The sequence below is a fragment of the Triturus cristatus genome, chromosome 8 (genome assembly GCF_964204655.1).
Source record: "Triturus cristatus chromosome 8, aTriCri1.1, whole genome shotgun sequence".
NCBI lineage: Eukaryota > Metazoa > Chordata > Amphibia > Caudata > Salamandridae > Triturus > Triturus cristatus.
The window spans coordinates 1,059,084,752-1,059,098,706 of NC_140591.1; the positions used below are offsets into that span (position 1 = coordinate 1,059,084,752).

A 13,955-nucleotide genomic window follows, 5' to 3' on the forward strand; every position below is an offset into this window, starting at 1 on the left:
GCTCATTAGATCACTGTAGTAAAGCTACTGCTCACCACGGAAGTCTGCTGCTGGTATTAAAAGTGCATGTTTCAGTCTGCATATCTGAATTTTTTAATGAAATAGAAGAGGATTTGAGAAGTCACTCAAAATGTGCCCTAATTTTTCTTTCTTCAGCACTAATCATAATTTCTATGGCAAAATGAACCCCCTCATTGTGTTCCTTTTTAAATTAAATGTTTTAAGTGTTACATCTTTATTCCAATCAAGATGGCTTCAGGTGTGCCATACTTTTGTCACAAGTAAGACTGTTAGCGCTCTAGTTGTTCGTTAGAACACTCTGGGACATTCTGTCATTGGGCTATACTTGGGCTACATCTGGGTGATATTTGGGCTACATTTGGGCTCTTTTGTCTCTGGTGGCCATCTTGGGAGATTTATTTGTTATGAAGTTTCCTAAATTCCTCATTTACTGCAGTCTCCTCAGTAGGAAATACTTTCAGTTTTTTACTTTGATTCCATCAAGAAGGCATTCAGATGTGTCACAAATTTGCCATAAATTCAGAATGTTAGCACTCTAGTTGCTCATTAGATCACTGTAGTAAAGCTACTGCTCACCAGGGAAGTCTGCTGCTGGTATTCAAAGTGCATGTTTCAGTCTGAATGTCAGACTTTTTTTATGAAATAGAAGAGGATTTGAGAAGTCAAAATGTGCCCTAATTTTTCTTTCTGCGGCACTAATCATAATTTCTATGGCAAAATGAACCCCCTCATTTTGTTCCTTTGTAAATTAAATGTTTTAAGTGTTACCAATTTATTCCAATCAAGATGGCTTCAGATGTGCCATACTTTTGTCATAAGTAAGACTGTTAGCGCTCTAGTTGTTTGTTAGAACACTCTGGGACATTCTGTCATTGGGCTATACTTGGGCTACATCTGGGTGATAGTTGGGCTACATTTGGGCTCTTTTGTCTCTGGTGGCCATTTTGGGAGACTTATTTGTTATGATGTTTCCTAATTTCCTCTTATACTACAGTCTCCTCAGTAGGAAATACTTTCAGTTTTTTACTTTGATTCCATCAAGAAGGCATTCAGATGTGTCACAAATTTGCCATAAATTCAGAATGTTAGCACTCTAGTTGCTTATTAGATCACTGTAGTAAAGCTACTGCTCACCAGGGAAGTCTGCTGCTGGTATTGAAAGTGCATGTTTCAGTCTGCATGTCAGAATTTTTTAATGAAATAGAAGAGGATTTGAGAAGTCACTCAAAATGTGCCCTAATTTTTCTTTCTGCAGCACTAATCATACTTTCTCATTTACTACAGTCTCCTCAGTAGGAAATACTTTCAGTTTTTTACTTTGATTCCATCAAGAAGGCATTCAGATGTGTCACAAATTTGCCATAAATTCAGAATGTTAGCACTCTAGTTGCTTATTAGATCACTGTAGTAAAGCTACTGCTCACCAGGGAAATCTGCTGCTGGTATTGAAAGTGCATGTTGCAGTCTGCATGTCAGAATTTTTTAATGAAATAGAAGAGGATTTGAGAAGTCACTCAAAATGTGCCCTAATTTTTCTTTCTGCAGCACTAATCATACTTTCTATGGCAAAATGAACCCCCTCATTTTGTTCCTTATTAAATTAAATGTTTTAAGAATTACCACATTATTCCAACCAAGATGCCTTCAGGTGTGCCATTTGTTTGTCATAAATAGGACTGTAGCGCTCTAGTTGTTCTTTAGAACACTCTGGGAAGCTGCAGTAGAACACAAAGGAATCAACTGACAGTCTCTGCCCTTGTTGGATGTACATGTTTTACTGAGAATGTCAGACTTCATTCTCACATGACTGAGAAAGATAATGTGAATTTACAGAAAATATGCTCTCAGTTAGCTTATAGATCACCTTCCAAGCCTCTGTGGGAAAAGCATGAGAAAATAGTTTTCTCTCAAACATGATTCATGATATCACAGCAGAAGGCTTTTTTACATGGTAAAATCACCTTAGAACACACCACAATTCCTAAAATGAGTATGGTACCATCAACAAATGATTTAAAATGTAACTAAAGTCTTACAACCTTCTATTAACTGCAATGCTTTTTAATGAGGTGCTATCATGTATATTGGTCCCAAGATGGCTGCCAACACTTCTTGGATGAAGTGCTGACAGCCAATCAGATCTCACGATGAGATGTGTGGTTAGGCTCAGCCCAGATATATATGTGATTTTACTTTTGATTTTCTCAGGAACTACTGAAAGGATTTACACCATTTAAACAAAAGGCACATACCTGACCTGAGGACTACGTCTTTGCCAAATTTCAAGTAATTCTGTTCAGCCGTTCGGGCTGTACCTACGACTAAAGGTCCTATGGGAAAATGCATGGGGAAAACACGTTTTGGGACCCCCCTTTTTTCTCAGCCCCCGCTTGACGAATCACCCCGAGACTTTCAGGGTAGGAGCTGAGTGGAGCGCTCCATTAGTTTTGAAAATTTCACGAAGATAAGTCAACCGGCGCCAAAGTCATTCAAAATAGAATTTTCAGATTTGCTATGGGAACTCGGTCCTAACTATAACTATCTACTGGCGATCGCCAGTAGATAATATACACCCCTGACAGTATGGCATATTTTGTCTCCATCATACAAAGGGTGTATCTTATTCCCATTGTCCTGATTCAGGCAAGGCTAGCTAAATTGGTGCAAATAGTTCGAAATGTAGACACAAATATGATTTGATGCCTGTTCTGTGTGTCACTGTTTAGAGAAAAGTTAGATTTGTCTGTTTGCCTTTCATAGTGTATTACTGTATAAACAGGCCAATTGTTTATATGGTGATTTGCCTTCTCTTTCATCTTTCACCTCCACAAGCTCTGCATCACCATTTTTCTTATCGCTTGGATTACCTTTCTGTGCAAAAAATGTATAAGACATAAGTTATATTTGTATTTTTAAAGAAATGAACTCAGCTGCTTACAAAAAAATTGTTTTTGTGTGTACATATGTTTTATCAGGATCACTGCAGACCTCCATAAGAAATCTATGACAGAATCAGTTTTATGTATTTCCAGCCCTCATTCTGAGGCACTGATGTTCTTCCACTGCCTACATTCAATCGCCTCACAACACTACATGGCAACAGAATGCTAACGATATGGCTTTTATAAAATATTTAGTACATCACTGCATGAAGGATTCTATTAATCATTGCATAATTGTGACATGCTCATAGTGTTATCTTGGGAACTAGTGGCTAATTACACACCTCACAATTATGGATGTGAACTGAAAGGGAGGACACATAATATATACACTCGTGGTATACAGTGTAAACTTAGCTGAGTAAATACAGAACAATGTTTTTTAATTGGGGTTCTAAAATGACAATACTATATTGTGTGCATCAATAATTGATTTCCCACTTAAAATTGCACAAAAACAGTACATTTAACACATATTTAAAATTCGGGCACAGAGAAATATAGGGGCTTATTTACAAAGAACTGGCGTTGGGCAGTCATTTTGCTGTGCTGACCTACGCCAATTCAAAAGGGCAGGAATACACCGGGTTTAGAAGATATGGTACATTCCTGTCCTTTCTGCCTGTGCTGGTCCACAATTTGAAGCTGGGCACCAATGCAGGCACCTTTGCAACATGGTGCAAGGGTGTCTGTGTTGTTGGCAAGAATGTTTTTGTGCAGGAAGGGACACCTTCCTGCACAAAAACAATCAGGCGCAGCGGTTTCCTTGTTCCATGTGCACTGCAGAATTCAGCTCATGTGGAGAGAGGAAAAAATGAGGAGAAATATAAACATTTCTCCTTGTTACACCTGCTCTAGGTAGGTACAAGGTTTTGATGCTGCCCCAGGTTTACTAGATATTGTACATCTGGGCCAGCATCAAAGTTCATGGTTGTTGCATGGGACCATTCACAGCAACACCCATAGAATGCCTCTTTGATGCAGAGTAAGGCAAGGCAGCGGCTTGTGTTGGTTTGCCTTACTCCATATATATAAGGCCATGAAAAGTCACAGGGGGTGACTTTACATGGCCTTGTAGATATGGATAAGCCCTGTGTGCCACCAGAATGTCACAAAGAGTGAAGTTTAGGTAGTGCACATGGCTTGTATATAAGCCCCAAATTGATTTCCTCAAACTCAGATGATTTTTAAGTCATGTGCCTGAACCGCTACAACAACACAGGTTTTGAATTTGGCATTGTAGATATTACGCCTCATCATTAGAGAGGCAATGGGTCATTAACTGTACTTAACACCTGAAGGCGTGTGAGGTTATTCTCAGCCAATACAGCCAGACAAAATGGTCAACCTGTCTGCCTCTTCTCCATGTCCCAGCTCCACACTCATCCTAAATTTAGAATGCAGGCAAGCAACGGGATGCAGTATCACCATTTTGCTGGGCATTGCCAATGAAGGGTGCTATTGTCTGGAGGTGGAGAATATGCCATGTTTAGGTAGATTTTTGAGAGTGTAGGAAAGTCATCATGTTGACCCTGATCGCCCCTATTTTTGGAATGATGGTGGTTGTTGACTCTGAAAGTGCCCTGGGCTCTGCTAACCAGGCTCAGGGCCAGTGCTCTGTCCTCTAAAGGTATATGGTAATTGGTGTAATTTTAACTGTCAAAGAAAACCTACAGGTACTTAATGCACTTAAGTGTGCATTGCTGTTGTGTCTGGTGTTGTTTTAAAGCCAGGCCTGCCTTGCAGGTTGGTTTTAAAATAAAGCTATGTCCAAATTCAACTTTAGAAAGAAAAGTTCTTCCAAATAGTCTAAAACTACCTTTTTATTATTTATAAGTCACCCTAAAGTCTGCCCCCAGTGCCCCAAGGGTAGGGTTAATTTTTATAAAAAGCAAGGACAATATAAAATATGTTTCATATGTCCTGGTAAGGAAAAACAGCCAACTTCATTTTCCCTATTGTAGTGCTGCCAGCCCCATTGGCTAATATGGGGAAGGCTTTGTTAAATGTAATAAAGTCTAGCTTTACATTGGAGGTAGCTAAAAATACCATTCAAATATCAAATGGTCACTTTAAATCCGACAACTTGCCAAGGTGTGATTTAAGATAACGATTGCAGGAAAGTAGTTTAAGAACGTACTATTGTGAAGTTACCTAAAACGGCCCTGTAGCAGCCTCTTCTGATTGGTCAGCCTTTGACAGCCTGAGCCAACCTGCTCCCTGAGTAGATGTCAAAAGGCCTGGGGCTGCAACAGTACAACCATTTGGTGGGAGGAGATTTGCTTCCTGTAGAAACCAGGCAGAGGAAGGTGGCTGGGAAGATAAGCTTGATTTCAAAGGCAGGAGAATAGATGTTACAGGACCCAGGTCAGCCCCCACTTCCTTGATCCCTAGCCAGAGGTTAGTCCCCCTAATTAGATTAGAAGAGGGGCTGGAAGGGGAGTGTATTGATTGGCTAGCCACACCTTTGAGTTGGGTTACACAGACACTCAAACCAAGGAGAAATTGTATCCATTTTGACTTTTTTGGGAGAATAGTGCAATCTGAGTCAAAAATATGCCACACTGTGCAGGATGTGGTTATAACAGAGGGAGGTAGCTTTACCCCTATTGGTAAGTGTTCTCCCCCCTCCTGCCAGTCCAGAATGGAAGATAAACATGAAGGAGCTTCAGAAGCTCCTCAGAACACTGCTTGGAAACAAAGAAGAAGGACTGTCCTGCTGGACGGTTGAACTGCACCCCAGAAGGCATACACTCAGAAAGAATGCACCTGGTGCACTCACAAAGGACTACCAACAAAGAACTGTGTCTGAGTCAAAGGAGAAGGAGATGACTCCCTAATCAGCAACAGGTACAACAGAACTGGAAGATGCCACCTGCTAAGCCAAAGATAGGATCACCCCAGATGACCAGTTGCAACTGGAATTTTCCTTGACTGCGTAGGTGTATTGCTGGAAATTGAGTCGTAGTTCCCATAGACGGAATCCAGAGTCTCTGAACCATTGCCCTGAGCTAGTGGAGACTTATTTCCTCAAAGGAATTCAGAACCAATAAGATTTTAAAGTTTGGAAACTTGCTGCAAAGTTCTGCGTAAAAGCCCCAGGAGGGGACCAGCTCAACGTCGAGAGCCAAGACACAGTCGTCGACTCACGAATTGGCCTTACCCCGGTGGTTTGTCCTATTGAAAGCTCCAGAGCTCTTCGCTGTCAACGTTGAGGACAAAGACTTCCAGCGAATCACAGAGGCATGGTGCTGAAGTAGGCCACCATAATAAAATTTGACTCCGGGAATGAGAAACCCTAGGACTTGCCTTACAGAGAAAAGCTCTCAGAAATAGACTAACTCCGAAGGTAAACTTTTGACCAGGACCTAGCCCTCAGCCTATTCGACTCGCGCTTCATTGCAGTCATCTTTAAAGCTAGACTTTGTACCAGTGCAGTGTAACCTGATAGACAAGGGTGGCAATTTAAGCTTTTTGGCACTAGAATGCACAATTCGTCATTTAAATTTTTGGGGTTGTTGAGAGTTTTATATAGTGCGAACTAGACCTGAAGGTATCAGAGCGCTTTACATCAGCACCAGCTGCATCACAGATGAACATAATCTTTGTTCTTTTTTTTGTGAGGCAGGGGGAAATTAAGTGATTTGCCCAGAATCACAGGATGTTGAGCATCCCTGCTGAGACTCAAACCCAGTTCCCCATCTCCAAGGACGACCGCCCTAGCCGTTAGGCCACATCCTCTCCCCATAACCTTTCAAAATTCATATCTCTGGGTTCCGTACATTTGATATTTGTCAATTTGGTGTCATTTTAATGATAAAAATATTGTTGATGTTTACAAATTGGTTTTGGGTTTTTATTGTATGTGATTTGCCCAGAATCACAGGATGGTGAGCATCCCTGCCAAGACTCGAACCCGGTTCCCCAGCTCCAAGGTCAACCGCCCTAGCTGTTAAGCAACATCCTCTTCCCCTAACCTTCCACAATTCTATCTCCGGTTCCCTACATTTGATTTTTGTCATTTTAGTGTCATTTTAAAGAAAAAAATATTGTCTATTTTTAGATTTTGGTTTTTATTGTGTTGTGTCATTTATGTATTTACTGATTTGGTGATCTCAAAAGCTTAACTCATAACTGTCTCTAAGTTAAGCTAAATTTCTCATTTCTATATGAAGTGTAGCGCAAGAATTAATTTACGGAAACGTGACTGTGCCTATTAGTGATTGTGGTATTCTTACTAGCTGAGGGTGAATACCCTAACCAACTAATAACACACTTTCCTACAGAGAGCATGTCTCAAATGATGTGTCTAATGTTTTTGTCTGCTTCCTGAAAGAGTATGCTAAACACAACATACAGTCATATTTTTCTAATCTGTCACATGTTTCCTCTCTAGGCTTTCATCTCTATCACAAGTTGCCGCATATAGTCCCAGAAAGCTGTCTTTTAATTCTGGTTGGGTTGCTGCTTGGAGGAATTATGTTTGGAGTTAATGAAAAGTCACCACCTGCCATGAAGACAGATGTTTTCTTCTTGTACCTTCTTCCGCCAATAGTACTCGATGCAGGATACTTTATGCCCACGCGTCCGTTCTTCGATAACATTGGCACCATATTCTGGTATGCTGTGGTGGGGACGCTCTTTAACTCCATTGGCATTGGGATTTCACTCTTTGCGATTTGTCAAATTGAGGTATTTGGTTTAACTGACATCACACTTCTGCAGAGTCTCCTCTTTGGAAGCTTGATATCCGCAGTGGATCCTGTAGCAGTGCTCGCTGTGTTTGAAAATATCCACGTGAACGAACAACTCTACATCCTGGTATTTGGGGAATCATTGCTGAATGATGCGGTTACTGTGGTAAGTATCCTCAAAGTAGTTTTCAGTTAATTTAATAATCTAATGAGTGCAATCAGTTATGCCATTGAAATATTTACTTTAAAAATTTTCTCATTTTTTCTGCAAATGGATTGTATAATTTTAGATATATTCATTTAAAATTGTAGACAATCAGAAACTTTTAATCTATTTGTTCAGATTAATGAAGAGCATAATTTTGAAGGTAGCTTTTTGTATTTTGTGTTTAGATTTGTATCAATCCATGTTCGCTAACACATTTTATTGGGAATCCAGCACTTGAGCAGCTGCCTTTTTGTTTTCTTTTTCATATCTGTAATGACAGTAAATATGTTGCCAGTCATTCACAATTTTCCTGCTATTTTAAGGGATTTTTTTAAATTAAAGTACAGAGCTCGGGTGGCTGCACTACAATAAACTCTCTTAACTCTGTCATTATTTAAACCTTTCGACTTTCAATTCCAGGTTGATGGGAACCTGCTGGTCAGAGTTTCTTCCATGAAACTGGGGTTATGCTGTTTTAAACACATGTACCTTTTTTGTATTTTTGTGCACCCATACAAACTATGGCCCAGATGTATCAAGATAGTTATTTGCGATTCCCTAATTGCGAATCACAAGGATTCGCAATTAGGGAATCGCAAAATGCAATGTATGAAGGTGTATAGTACACCTTTTGCGATTCCTAGGGGGTCGCAAATGACCTACCTCATAAATAATAATGAGGTAGGTCGCAATTTGCGACCCCCTAGGAATCGCAAAAATCACGGGGATGGTGGCCTGCTGAGATCAGCAGACCACCATGTCCGTGGTTGCTTTTAAATTAAGCAATCTTTTTTTTTGTAAAGCAGCACGTGTTCCTTAAAGGAAAACGAGATGCTTTACAAAACGAAAAATGAAAAGTTTTCTTTTCATTTTTAAAAAGCCGGCAGTGGTCTGTGGGACCACTGCCTGCTCTTAAAAATAGTTTAACAAACATTCACAAAGGGGAAGGGTTACCACCTGCTTGAAGTAGGTGGTAACATGCAGATGTTTTGAGACCGCAAATGCGGTCACAAAACATTCATACATGCCGATGCGATTCGGTATTAGGAAGGGACACCCTAAACATGCCCCTTCCTAATACCGAATCGCAAACCCATTTTGGGATTACGTAAATCGCAAAATTAGGTTTGCTGCATCAGAAAAGCATATTTTGCGTTCGCAAACATGCAGATTCTGAGAATCTACCCGTTTGTGAATGCAAAAATGTTTCATACATCTGCACCTATATCTTTTTTGGCACATTCAGAGCTATGTATTGGTCCAATACCCATATCTCTAGCTCATTGCTGCCCAAAGACCTAATAAACAATATGAAGATATAAAAAAAATGTCAACACATTTGCTTAATATTTTGTTGCATTTCTGAAATGGACAAACATACATCCCACAAAGTTAACCAATCAATTATTACTCTGATGTTTGACAAAATTAAACATGAAGGTTTTTTCAATGGAGCTTACTTTGCACAATCAATTCTGTAATATTAGTGTAGGATTTTCCTCCTTAATGTGGACTCCAAAATATTCGGCAACAAAAATATCGTAAAGGTATATACACACAACACACACAGATATATAGATTGTATATATATATATATATATATATATATATATATATATATATATTATCTACTGGCGGTCGCCAGTAGATAGTTATAGTTAGGACCATGTTTCCATAGGAAATCTCAAAATTCTATTTTGAATAACTTTGGCGCCGGTTGACGAATCCTCGCGAAATTTTCAAAACGAATGGGGCGCTACGCTCCGCTCCTACCCTGAACGTCTCGGGGTGATTCGTCTAGCGGGGGCTGAGAAAAAAGGGGGGTCCCAAAACGGTTTTCCCCATGCATTTTTCCATAGGACCTTTAGACACAGCTACAGCCCGAACGGCTGAACAGAATTACTTGTAATTTGGCAGAGAGGTAGCCATGAGGTCAAGGAAGTGCCTTTTGTAGGTCTGGTGTAAATCTGTTCAGTAGTTTCTGAGAAAATAGCATTTAAATCAATATATATATCTGTAAGCGCACTCCGTGTGCTTACGGTAAGCTTACCGTACGCGTACGGTGACGTGCGCGAGCGCGATTCTGATTGGTTGTTAGATCAAAGTAAACATTCGAATCGGTCGAAACCAGGAAGTATCGGCCGCCATTTTCTGTCTCTCGCACTGAAAAACAAAGGTTGATAACATGAAAAGGGGGCAAGGAAGAGAGTTGCAGACCCCCTAGCGTTCGTCAGGGGGTTCACGAAGGACCAAAAAGTATGGAAAATAAATTTAATAATTTTTAAAAAAAATCGCGGAGTGCACGTACGGTAAGCTTACCGTACGCGTACGGTAAAAAAAAAATAAAAAAAAAAAAAGAATTAACAATCACATTTAATATATAAATCTAAGGACCCCCAAGGGAGAAAAAAACAATTGATATTTTGTAAAAAATGGCGTGGCGTGCACGGTACGAAATGCGAAAGGTGGGCGCTCGGTGCGCGAAGCGCACCGAGTGCCCACGTGCACGGAAAAATTAACAATAAATAGATAACTTAGCATTTAAAAAAACGTACAAATTCACTGAAAAAACCATAGGTTTCACACACGTTATAGTTAGGAATTAGCATTTAAAAAACCTTGGAAATTCACTTAAAAAACCATAGGTTTCACACAAGTTATAGTTAGCTGTACATTTCACTCGTAAAAAACCAATGAAATTCCATGTTATAGTTAGATCAGGTAACTATAACTTGCGCGACCGCAATGCACAATGTGTCATTTCAGATGTCATCAGTGATGTCCTGAGTGATGTCACTGACCATGTCATGAGTGATGTAATATGTGACGTCAGAATTTCAATGGTTTTGTACGAGTGAAAAGTCCAGATAGCTATAACGCCCCTGAAACCTATGGTTTTTTCAGTGAATTTTTAAGGTTTTTTAGATGCTAATTCCTAACTATAATGTGCCTGAAACCTATGGTTTTTTCAGTGAATTTCAAAGGTTTTTTAAATGCTAATTTCTACCTATGCCTACAGAGATAGGACATGTGAAGAAAGAAGAAAAAACGCACAGAAAGAAAAAAAATGAAATGCAGAAAGAAGCAACAGAAGTCCTCAAAGACAAAGAAAAGTGCAGAAAGAAGGATAACGTGCAGAAAGAACAAACAGAAGAGCAGAAAGAAGCCTTGTTGCAAAATCATTCTGTACCCTCAACTTTTTCAGACGGATACTGGTGGTAACTGAGTCTGACTAACCAGTCCTAGAGCCAGTGCTATGTTAAAAGACACTGACCATGTCATGAGTGATGTAATATGTGACGTCATCAGCAGTGCATTGTGGGCGCGCGAGTTATTTATTAGCTGAACTAACTATAACGGGGGAATTTCAATGGTTTTGTACGAGTGAAAAGTCCAGATAACTATAACGCCCCTGAAACCTATGGTTTTTTCAGTGAATTTTTAAGGTTTTTTAAATGCTAATTCCTAACTATAACGTGCCTGAAACCTATGGTTTTTTCAGTGAATTTCAAAGGTTTTTTAAATGCTAATTTCTAACTATGCCTACAGAGATAGGACATGTGAAGAAAGAAGAAAAAACGCACAGAAAGAAAAAAAATGAAATGCAGAAAGAAGCAACAGAAGTCCTCAAAGACAAAGAAAAGTGCAGAAAAAAGGATAACGTGCAGAAAGAACAAACAGAAGAGCAGAAAAAAACCTTGTTGCAAAATCATTCTGTACCCTCAACTTTTTCAGATGGATACTGGTGGTAACTGAGTCTGACTAACCAGTCCTAGAGCCAGTGCTATGTTAAAAGACACTCAGAATACAGTGAAAACACCTACATACACTAGGAAACACTATGCGTTGGGGTCCCCCTGTGATTAGCATGATCTCCTCTGTAAGCCCCTACTATATAATAGGGCAGGGGATTAAAACTACCTCTTAAAACGCGCCACAGGGAGTGTTTGCACACGTCACCTCAGGCCCCGTTCCCTCCCTTCCCCACTGTGTAAACACGCCCTGTAGCCATTTTAAGTTGGGAGATTAAGTCCCCTTGAATCTTGAGGGTCCCTAGGGTCCAAATTGACCACTAGGTACCTCCAGTAAGCACCACAGATTGCATTGCAGAGAGATGTAAAAAGGGCCACGGCCTAAACCACCTCTCTGCAACGCAGCGCAGTGGCGCTTACTGGAAGCACCTGGTGGGCTAGTTGGCTCCCAGGGTCCCTCAGAATTGAAGGTGAAATATTTCCCCAACTTAAAACGCGCCACAGGGCTTGTTTGCACACGTTAACTCAGGCCCCGTCCCCTCCCTTCACCACTGTGTAAACACGTCCTGTGGCCATTTTTAGTTGGGAGATTAAGTTCATTTGAATCCTGAGGGTCTCTAGGGTCCAACTAGGCCACTAGGTACCTCCAGTAAGCGCCACAGAGCTGCGTTGTAGAGAGGTGTAAAAAGTGGCACGGCCTGGACAACCTCTCCGCAACGCAGCTCAGTGGCCCTTACTGGAAGCACCTAGTTAGCCCCCAGGGGCCCTCAGGATTGAAGGGGAATAATTTCCCCAACTTATAATGTGCCATAGGGCGTGTTTGTACACGTCACCTAAGGCCCCGTCCCCTCCCTTCCCCACTCTGTAAACATGCCCTGTGGTCGTTTTAAATTGAGAGATTAAGTCCCCTTGAATCCTGAGGGTCCCTAGGGGCAAAATAGCCCACTGGGTACGTCCAGTAAGCGCCATTGCAGAAAGGTGTAAAAAGGGGCACGGCCTGCACCACCTCTCTGCAACGCAGAGCAGTGGCGCTTACTGGAAGCACCTGGTGGGCTAGTTGGCCCCCAGGGTCCCTCAGGATTGAAAGGGAATTATTTCCCCAACTTAAAACGCGCCACAGGGTGTGTTTGCACACGTCACCTCAGGCCCCGTCCCCTCCCTTCACCACTGTGTAAACGCGCCATGTGGCTGTTCTAAGTTGAGAGATTAAGTCTCCTTGAATCCTAAGGGTCCCTAGGGTCAAACTAGCCCACTAGGTACCTCCAGTAAGCGCCACAGAGCTGCGTTGCATAGAGGTGTAAAAAGGGGCCTGGCCTCAGAACACCTGTCTGCAAAGCAGCTCCCTGGCGCATACTGGAGATACCTGTTGGGATAGTTGGCCCTCAGGGACCCTCAGTATTGAAGGGGAATTAATTCCCCAACTTACAACTGGCCAGGGGGCGCGTTTGCAGAGTGCTGCAAGGAGGGGGCGTGGCCTTCTTAAGAAGGAGGGCTGTGTGGCCACCCTTCTTTTTCTAATTTATTCCCCCAATAATAATAATAATAATAAAAGGGATCTTATCGTGCGCAAACATAGCCCAATGGGCGTCAAGACGCCTAATTCCAAAACCAGCTCATGACAGGGCCCCTGCAGCTCAGCCTGTGTAAGCTCTAGAGAAGCACCAAGTTTTTAGGGCCTTTTTAAACAGCGCTATAGAGGGTAAGGTCTTCAACTCCGTCGGCAAGATGTTCCAGAGTTGTGGAGCAGCGACTGAAAAAGCCCTGGCTCCCCATCTCGTGAGCTTAAAACGAGGGACAACAAGTTGGAATAGTCCCGAAGAGCGCAAACACCTTGTGGGGTGGTAACGAGTAATCAGAGAGCTGATAGCGCCTTTAGATCCATCCTCGAGTGCTCTATAGGTCAGACACAGAATTTTGAAATAAATTCTGTGCTGAACAGGCAGCCAATGAAGGTCTCTCCTCGCAGCAGTAGCAGAAGAGGCCCTGGGCAGATCCAGGACAAAACGTGCAGCAGCATTCTGCACGATTTGCAGTCGATGTATAAGGCCCTTGTTGGATTCCATGTAGAGAGAGTTACAATAGTCCAACCTGGAACCAACAAGGGCGACTGCAATCTGCTTGCGTGCTTGAAGAGACAAATAGCTGCGAATTCTGTTGAGCGTCCTGATCACGCCCCAGCAGGTCGATTCACCTGTAAGGACATCGAGAGTGAAGTATCAAACACTACACCCAGATTTCTGGCAGATTGAGAGGGAGTGGGGCAGGTGCCAAGAGAGGAGGGCCACCACTCACTCGACCAAATATCTTAGTCCTTCCCAAAGATCAGGACCTCAGTCTT

General features: G+C 41.6%; 1 protein-coding gene across 1 annotated transcript in view; it reads left to right on the forward strand.

Annotated features, from left to right (window-relative positions):
• LOC146805380 (sodium/hydrogen exchanger 2-like) overlaps positions 1–13,955 on the forward strand; it is a 588,486-nt gene that overhangs the window by 87,176 nt on the left and 487,355 nt on the right. The window contains exon 2 of the mRNA XM_085622598.1: positions 7,360–7,823. Within this exon, the coding sequence (XP_085478724.1) occupies positions 7,360–7,823 (464 nt within the window). The remainder of the gene's footprint in view (positions 1–7,359; positions 7,824–13,955) is intronic.